General features: G+C 43.8%; 1 protein-coding gene across 1 annotated transcript; it reads left to right on the top strand.

Moving 5' to 3' along the window:
• The first annotated feature begins 1,641 nt into the window (after positions 1–1,641).
• Positions 1,642–6,844, top strand: PROKR1 (prokineticin receptor 1). Its single transcript, XM_066316500.1, has 2 exons — positions 1,642–2,292; positions 4,902–6,844. The coding sequence occupies exons 1-2, from the start codon at positions 1,676–1,678 to the stop codon at positions 5,596–5,598; spliced, it is 1,314 nt and encodes a 437-aa protein (XP_066172597.1). The 5' UTR covers positions 1,642–1,675; the 3' UTR covers positions 5,599–6,844.
• Positions 6,845–9,705: the final 2,861 nt, after the last annotated feature.

The following is a 9,705-nucleotide window of genomic DNA, read 5'->3' as shown; positions in this document are numbered from 1 at the left end:
CTGAGCACAGGGCTAACATGAATGGCAGAGAAAGAGCACACAGCCGAGTCCTTGGGATACTTCCAGTGATCCTTTCTCTCCTCCAAGAACAGCAGCACCTGAAGAGGAGAAACGGGGCAGCTCTCCACAGGGTGCCCGAGACCTCCAGGAAGATGAGCACAACTGCAGGTACCCTTTGCTGATAGTATTATGTCAGTTTTGTGGACGGTTGTTTTGTCCGGTTTTTATTTTACATCTCTTTTGGTTTTTAGCAGTCAAATCTAACACAGATACTCCCTCTTGCTTTGGCCAACAGATTTTGCATCCAAGTGTTTATTTAGCACTTCTTGTAAATGAATATTTACCTTTCCAGGCAGCTGTGGAGATGTCTCCTGAAGCAGTCCCTTGTCAGAACTGTTTCGTTTCAGGCTTTGGCTTTCTGTTATTCTGTTTCTGCTCAGTTTGAAAAACAACGTGGTGACCGAAGTTGTAAAAGAGAGTTTCTGACAGATATTTGTTAAGTGTTGGTACATCAGGATCTGAGGGTGGTTCCAGGGAAAGAAGGGAGCAACAGCTTCACTATGCAGATTGTCCTTTGTAGCCACGACTGCTATTGTTCAGTGGCTTTGACACCCTGAGGACTTTCTACTTGAGGGCAAAAAAAGCAGTAATGCTCCCTAATCCTCTGTTGGGATGAGGTGAGACTGTTCTGACAGCCAGAAGCCTGGTGTGAAGGTTCCTAGATGGACCATGGAAAGATGAAAGAAGATGCTCTCTCAGCATTTTGATACAGAGAGGCAAAATCAAGGACTAGATGAGATGCTTTTCCCCCTCTGTGTGGGAAAAATTAATAATTTTTTAATATTTAGTATTATTGAGGTGAGCCTGCTCCTCTCCAGAATAAAAAATGCAAGGCACTCTGTCTTTCTTACAGATGATTTTCCCTTTCACTTTTCACTCTGTGGAAACACTTTCCCTGTGAATGCCAGACCTGCCTTCACAGTTAAGCTCTACAAGCTGGTTCACGGGACAAAATTCTTCTCTCTGCAAATTGGCAGAGCTTCACCTGTTTGACAGAAGTGATAATGGATTATGCTGGCAGAAAATTTTGTCCTGTACTCAAATTAATGGCTCCCAGAAGGGAAGTGCTGGATTTAGTATTTTCTTGGGTCTTTGCAACTCTTACTTAATTAAGAAATGTATTTAGGAGCAAGGACATCAGCTCTCTTTTCCTTCTCCTCTACCACATCACTCTGAAAGAACCAGAATAAAGCATAAACTTCGTCCAAAAGGCACATCAAATGCTTTCCAGCACACTGAGTTGTCATTTTAGTGTCTTTTACCCTGCACAACGATGACAGCACCATGAGCTTTGTGGGCCAGTGGAGGTTTAAACCAGATTTTACATTCCTCCTACATTGTCATTTCACTGCCTGACAAAAATTTCACTGCTGGTAAATAAAACTGCTGCTGTAACAAACAGTGCGTGAAGCAACTTGAAGCACTTATTTTGTGAGAACATAAGCATCTCTTCACAGGGTATTTCTCCCTTCTGTACACACGCAGCAACAGATGTGTGGGGCAATAAGGTGGCTATTGCTTTCCTTCAAGATAAGTACTCTTGCTGTCATTTCCTTTCAGGAAACATTTTTCTCTTTTTGTTTCCACAGAAGGAGATCAGTGAGGCTGTTGTTCTATGATCTTCTGGGGACAAGGACGAGGTCACTCACTGCTCAAAAGGAAGCTTTGGGTGAGGTCTCTGGCCTGCCACTCTCAGCTAGCACAACACCCAGGGGGCAGCCAAAAGAAGACAGATATGGCCAGGGAGCAAACTGAACACCACCTGAACGCCACCACCCGCCTCAACTTTGCTGCAATCTACAACATCCACGAGGGGGATTTCACCTCCTTGCGAAACTCCTCTTTCCCTTTCAATTTCACTTACGGCGATTACGACCTGCCGCTGGACAGCGAGGACGACCTGACCAAAACCCGCACCTTCTTCACGGCCAGGATTGTGGTCGGGGTTGCTCTGGTGGGCATCATGCTGGTCTGTGGCATCGGCAACTTCATCTTCATCGCCGCCCTGGCCCGCTACAAGAAGCTGAGGAACCTCACCAACCTGCTGATCGCCAACCTGGCCATCTCGGACTTCATCGTGGCCATCGTGTGCTGCCCCTTCGAGATGGATTATTACGTGGTGCAGCAGCTGTCCTGGGAGCACGGCCACGTCCTCTGTGCCTCCGTCAACTACCTGAGAACTGTCTCCCTCTACGTCTCCACCAACGCTCTCCTGGCTATAGCTGTTGACAGGTAAGTGGGATGCTACCCACTGCCACAAAGACGTGGCCACAGCTTGTGAGGTTCTAAACCTCAAGTGCCACATCCACACTTTTTGTGAACTGTTCCCTTGTTTTGATGCCCAACCACTCTTTTGGTGAAGAATTTTTTTTCCAGTTGTGCTGCAGTCCTGAGAGGCTGCCTGCCTTTTGCCCCAAGGATTTTAGCACTTTAATTTAATTGTATCCTTCTCAATACTCTTCTCTCAGCCTCGAGCACCATGGACTCTGGCAGACCAAGGCACTGAGGATCAGCCTCATGCTGACATAAGTCTGACATGACTGACAAAAAGCCAGAGACCTGCTCAGTAAACAGAAAGGCCATCCTCACAAGACCTCTTTCATGTATAAACACAATACACACCTCTGCAGACCTTTTGCACATACATATGTGATTCCCACCCCTCCTTCTTTCCCCCAATTTCTCTCATGTGCCATTTCAAACCTGACTATAGTGTTGCACAGTTTTCAGTCCCTGATGCAGTAGTCAGCTCAGGAGTGGTTAACCCTGCTGAAGGCTGTACAGATACAGCTCATGTGTGGCTGATTCAGCTGTTCCTGACGTCAGCTGACGTCTGTGAAAAGACTCTGCAGAAGTTCAGAGCTGTATTACCTGGTGTGGGCAAGAGGACAATCAGCTCCTACAAAACAAATTTGTAAAAGCCAACTAACAGAATATCCTTCCAAGAGCAGCTGAGGACTTGGGGTAAAGCTTCTAAATACTACCATGTATGCATTACCAACTTCTAGCAGTTTTTCAGCTTCTACAAGGTTTTCTTGGAAAGCTCTGCTAGTGCATCCCAGGTTGATGAAGTAACATGGGTCATGGTGCCCTTATGTCTGCTAAGAAAGCAGATTTATAGCGTATCTTCCCACACATCTTTAAAAACAAGCCTGGCAAAGATTAATCACTGAAGCTTGTTGTAAGAACACACTGTTTTGGTTTAATTGCTTTTCTTTTTTCTTTTTCTTTTTTTTTGCAAGCTTTTGGCTTGGTACATGGAGACAAACCTCACTGTTGAGCAATCATGTATTCCATGTTAGTTATGTCATGTGGATTGTTGATTTCTGTCTCTAAAAAGAACAGGCTACTAACAAAAGTCTTCCCATGTTTAGATCATTTAAAAGGAATCAGCCATGTAAAGCAAGTATCTCTGTCCCACTGATGATTTCCTCTAAGGAGGGCTCTCTGTCTTCTTCCTCCATGTCTATTCATGTGAAAAAAAATACAAATTTTACATTTTTAAGGCCACACCTACACTAGAAAAAATACAACATCTGAAGAGGAAGAGCAAATGATAAGGTTCCAACGTCCATACTGTAAATATTTAGCTGGGTTCTCTGGAACCAAACACCCATGGGTACTTGGTGTGCTTTATGAACAATGTTGGAGCACATCTTCCAGGACATTTTCATCTGAATTCAGTCCATGAAATGCAGGACCACTCCAGGGTAACAGCCTAAGTGTGGTAAGCAATGACAATCAGGAAATCCACCACCAAAGCTCCCTCCTGACTCTGTTGGACAGACTGATCCCATCCAGCCAAATGTTCTGCTGAGCAGATCTGCATACTTAAGAATACATACATTATGCCATCACATACTTCCCCAGGACCTGATCTAAAAATGTTATCCTATCTGCTCCACAACGAGGCTGACTCATTCTGCTGTCCCCTGACATTTACCCTGCAGTATTAAGAGCTATGAACAATTTATCTGCTTCCAAGATCTGGCTGATTAAGTGCTGCTGACTTTCCATTTTACCTTAGACTGAATATATCTCATAGATGCTCTTCTAGGTATTGAATATACACAGATGGAATAGACTCCAAAGGAATGAAAAATTCCACTTTTTGAAACAATACTTTGGGGTAAATATGCTTGTACTGGGACCTCTGATAAAAACCTCCTCCTAGCAGGAATACCACAACCTTGCAACTTTACAGTCCTAAGCAGTGCAAATACCTAATTCAAGTTTTCTGCTTTGCCATCTTACTTAATACTGTGTATTTAAGATTAATAAGCAATAGTCACCTCCAGAACACAGACAAAAAAAGGTTTACATGGGCAGAAAATAGACACACGCTCCTCTACAGCGTGTATCTATAAAATAGATACACATTCTGCTAGTGGCTTAAAAAATCATGTGAATCTGTAACCATCCATTAGCATTGCCTTCAGGTCTTGGCATCCCACAAAATAACCACAGAAATAAGAAAAACACTGTGATGTATATTTCACCTCTTTGTAAAAAGAGCTATTTAAGTAGCTCTCTGCCTAGGGAAAACATTTTCCTGATTCTACATGTTTTGTCTTTTCTTCCCTGGATCTGACTAGATGTGTAATACTGCATTTTTCAAACTCTTGCTCCTGTTTAAAAGGAGAAGTTGTGATACACAATTGTAACTCAGCTCCAGGCTGCTATTTCACAAAATGTTCTTACAGATGATTATGTCCTTACAGACAAACATGTTCAGGCTCTCCCCTCAGGAATGACAGCAATTTCCTCCTGCCCAATTCTGTTCGCTTGTATTTTGAAGTGTGTTTTCAGACTTCATTTTGAATGTATTTTTTCTGTTCTAGGTATCTGGCCATCGTTCACCCACTGAAACCACGCATGAATTACCAAACAGCAACCTTCCTCATTGCCTTGGTCTGGATTGTCTCTATACTTGTAGCTATTCCATCTGCATACTTTGCCACCGAAACGGTGTTATTTATTGTGAAAAACCAGGAGAAAATTTTCTGTGGCCAAATTTGGTCCGTTGACCAGCAGATGTACTACAAATCATACTTCCTCTTCATCTTTGGCATTGAATTTGTAGCACCTGTGATCACCATGACCTTGTGTTATGCCAGGATCTCTCAGGAGCTTTGGTTTAAAACCGTCCCAGGGTTTCAGACGGAACAGATCAGAAAGAGGCTCCGGTGCAGAAGGAAAACTGTTATGGTGCTAATGTGCATCCTGACTGCCTATGTTCTCTGCTGGGCACCTTTCTATGGCTTCTCCATTGTCAGGGACTTCTTCCCCACCATCTTTGTGAAAGAGAAGCATTACCTTACTGCCTTTTACATAGTGGAGTGCATCGCCATGAGTAACAGTATGATAAACACCATGTGCTTCGTAACCATGAAAAACAACACCATGAAGTACTTCAAGAAGATCGTGCTGCTCAGATGGAGGTCAACCTACAAGGGAAGCAAATCTAGCACGGATTTGGACCTGAGAACAAGTGCAATGCCAATCACAGAGGAAGTAGACTGTATAAAACTACAATAAGCTTTCTCAGGTTCTAATTACACCTTTTTTGGAGAGAGGGTAAAGAGGAAATAATCCCTTCTCAGAAGCTTCTTCATTGTCTGTGGGAATACCCACCACTGGTGAGAGCCCTCAAATAAGCAGCCTACTTTGCATTCCCACCAGAACTCTTCTCACTGGACTGCTGGATAATCCTCAAGCTGGAACAGATGCTGTGCTTCAGTTCACACATCTGTAAATCTGGGAGGTAGACACTCATTTTAGTGTTGTTTAATAAGAACAAAGAAGTCCGTGAATGCATTAGAGGATATTACAATGATGGAAAAGTTGAGTGCTGATCCTAGCAGTTGATGCTTCTTTGTTTCTTAAGAGAAGCCTCTTGACTCCTTCGAGCTTATGACTTGTACTTTTAAGCCATTTGGTGTCCTTTTCTTTCTGCTCAGGAGAGAAAGAATGGCAAAAAAAAGCCCATTTTGCTTCCTGTCACTCTTTAACCTCTCAGTTCACCCCTCCTGATGAAGCTTCTTGAAGTCTACAGACCACCAGCTTTCGTCATTGGACAATATGTACAATATGCTCTTATGAAAGGCACATGCTCTGAAAGCCAAAATCTGCTTCACAGTCAAGTGGAAACCTCAAGTCTCTTCCTGTCACACCTTGTTTAGAAATGCTTTATCAATATTCCACTCTTTAGTTTTAAGAAGAGTGTTACTCTGTCTGTTATGTGTTTGGAAATGCCACAGGTAGATAAAACGATCTCTTCCCTCACCAGCTTCTGCTGCCTTGAGATGCTGAGCTCATCACAATCACAAAACTGTAGGAGTTGGGAATAACACCTTCACACTGTCTAGTCCACCCCTCAGTACACATTGGCCAGGATTGTGTCCAGCTAGGCTTTGACTGACTCCAGGGAATGCTGAGAGTCTGCCTGGATCATCGGTGTCAGTGTTCAACAGGTCTCACACCGTGAAAAAGGAGTTTTTTACGTTCAAATGGAATTTCATGTGTTTTAGCTTGCTTGTCAGAGGGATCCATATAAAACTACAGCACAGTGGTGGGAAAAATCCAACCGGACATCTTACCAAGTCTGTGTGCACCTTCACGATAAAGGACAAGCAAAACCAAAATACCAAGGAGATCCTGAGATGATCCATCTTCCTGGGAGCAAGACAGGCTTAGGCTTCAGTGAGCCAGCCTCTGGTTGAGTTGAGTAGTTTACTACCTGCTGAGATAGGAGGCAACAACTCCAGATGAATTCTGCATTTCTTTCCACTCCAGTTTGGATGTTTCTTAACTGATAATTGTGACAAAGCAGGTGACAGTAACAGTAATACCTACTCATTTCAACTACACATAAGATATCATAGACTACTGTGTCTGGAAATAAAATCTTTTCTGTTGTCATGACAAATGCTTTCTGTTTTAGAGTATGTGGTTGTGCCTACTTTTGGAGTAAATGGTTTTGGTAAATAACTTGCCTATTTGTGAATTTAAAGTGAGCAGCAAATCCTGCAAATAAAACATGGCCTCAGTATCAGCATTCTGAATTATTTTTTTGTGTTTTTCCCTTAGCCATCACTTTCTTACCCAACTAAGTAATATGAATGATCCCATTCCTGCTGAAGAAAAATTGACCAATTAAATTTAAAGGCAAAAGGATATTGAAATCCATTAAAATGCTCAAAGCCTCTCATCATTAGCTGCTCTTAAATATATGTTGCAGAGTATTTCATCATTTGCTGTTCGGCAAAAAAGAAGACTGAAATCATCCTTCAAAATGTCAATTCTGAACAGGGGTAAGTACTAAATCCATTTGTTTTCCATCTTGCCACAGAAATTTAAAGGACTAGAGAGTTGAAGTATTTCACTATCAAAAGGCTTAATCTTGTAATCTCACCTGAAATCTCACGATTCCTTCTGACACTATGCAACCACATTTATCTCCTGAAACCTGTCCTAGTGGTTGGGGATTAGCTGGCATTATTACCTGTTATTAGTGTGCTGATACTCCTTCCAACTGTTTTCCCTACATGGTTTTGGTGCAACAAAGTCAACTGATGATCTCCACACTAGGGAAATCCATCTAAGGCTGAGTTAATAAAAAAAACTTTAAACTTCCACCAAGAAATACAGTACTGAACAAAATCTGGAGCAAAGAATTGCTTTAAAAGTCTGGAAATCACTCTGAGAGCTCCAAGAGAGCTCTTGTGGTCTGGCCTAAGCACTGTTGTCATCTCTGTGTCTGCCAAGGGTATCAAAGCAGCATCCTCCAGAGCCCCTATAGAGGGTTTAGGTTTTGGTGATGCCTTGGGAAGACTGACCTGAAACAGAGGCTGGACAGAGCTAGACACTAAAGTAGGGATTTATTGAAAGGCCCCCAGGATCCACCTTGGGCAGGACAGGGCCTGACCAGGGCTACACCCAGGGTGGACTAAGAATGGCCACAAAATGCCAAACTGGTCATGAGGTCTTACATTTTTATAAGTTTTAGTGCATTTGCTTACTGGGGTTTAATTGTCCAATTCCAGCTGCAAGTTGTGAGGTCCCATCCTTCTTGTTCCTCCCTTCAGCCCACTCTTGTTTGTGCTTTTGGGCCTGAAAGTTGTCCTTGGTCTCCAGCAGGAAAAGGATTTGCTTTATCTCCCTACTCTGTGAAGAGAGCTGACCGGCGCTTTAATATGAGGCTCAGAACTACATTTCTAGGCAGCACAGAATCTGAAAATATGAAAGCTAAAGCTTAAGGCATCATTGGGACTGCTGCATTTTTGATATTTTGAGGTCCTCCCAGCAGCAAAGCAGCGTTACTGCCTGAACCTGTGGATACAGCACGAGAAGCCATGCTATGCCCTCAACTGCGTTTGTTACGAGCAGCATCCACAGAGAGAGGGGGATTCCCACTGCAGAAGGGTGACAGCTCTGTTCCCTCATCCAAGCACAAAGCAGTCACATTACCCTTAGCCTGTGTCTGCACCAACTCCAAACAGCCCAAACAGGGCACTTTCAGAGGCAGCATTTGCTCCCAAACTGAGCCTGAGCTCCAGCAAGCAGAGCCTGGGGCTTTGCATGGGACCAAAAGTCTCTTAAAAACTACTGTGAATACTCCTGGAGTGGTGTAAGCAGGGCAGGGTCTGAAGGAGAGGAGCAGACCCCACATTCCCTAGGGCTTAGGGGAGCCATGCAGGGAAGAAAAGAACAAAAAGGCCTCTTTGTACTCACACAACTTGCTAAAAGACAACATTTAGAGAGGGAATTGAATACGGACTGCACTCAACTGGAGCTCTGCTTGTAAGAGCCACATGTAAACAGAGAAGGACAAGCAGAAGCTGGGGAAGAAGATAGCACCTTTCTCAGAGAAGCAGGCTCTTCCAGCACAACTTCTGCTCACTGGAAGGCAGGAAAAAGTCCATCACTACCTCTGTGGCTACCAGCTGCCTACTATAAGGCAGGAGTAGGGGAACAGCTAGTTCCAAGAAAAACAGCTGCAATAAGGGCTCCATCCTGCAAGAATTGTGGGATGTGTCATGGATGAGGAGTGGGTGGGAGTGAGGCAGCCCCCTGAGAGCCTCTGGCAGTGTTTAGATAACTATGCAGTGAATCAATCAGATGCTACCATGTCTGGGTTGTGGCTGGCTCCAATTTTTACTGCCAAATGCAAAACTGTGGTGCTGCCACACCAGATCACTGTTCAGCTGTCCTCCTGCAGCACAGCTCCGTAACCATAGGTACACTTCCTTCTCCAGCTGCTTCTCCAGGGATAACCTGAGGGTAAAATCCAATCTCTGCTCCTTCACACTGAAAAATATAAACCCAGGTGTACCTGGATGCTAAAATGGTGAGCTGAAACGGCTAAGAGAGTATTAGGAGAAGAAAAAGCATCTAATCTCAGCAACAGGCACTGAGAAAACAAAGGCTGTGTCATTAAAGCAATTATCCCTCTACAAAAGGGGCATGACCTGCAAGATGCCAGGCCAGTGTTCATCAAAGCAGCCAGCACAGAAAATTTCCCTCAAGACTGACTGACTCATTCAGGACTTTGCTATGATCCTTCTTCTTCGACCCTCTCCTGTGGCAACAGCACCCTCCAGCTGCTGCCTCTGCAGCACAGCATCGCCACAAACTGCATCAGCT

Source organism: Sylvia atricapilla, chromosome 3 (genome assembly GCF_009819655.1).
Source record: "Sylvia atricapilla isolate bSylAtr1 chromosome 3, bSylAtr1.pri, whole genome shotgun sequence".
NCBI classification, from domain to species: Eukaryota; Metazoa; Chordata; class Aves; order Passeriformes; family Sylviidae; genus Sylvia; species Sylvia atricapilla.
This window is presented reverse-complemented; position numbering and strand designations above follow the sequence as displayed.

Coding starts and splice junctions, on each gene's coding strand:
- PROKR1 (XM_066316500.1), top strand. CDS start 1,676: ATGATCTTCTGGGGACAAGGACGAGGTCACTCACTGCTCAAAAGGAAG. Junction 2,293..4,901: donor CTGGCTATAGCTGTTGACAG/GTAAGTGGGATG, acceptor TTTCTGTTCTAG/GTATCTGGCCATCGTTCACC.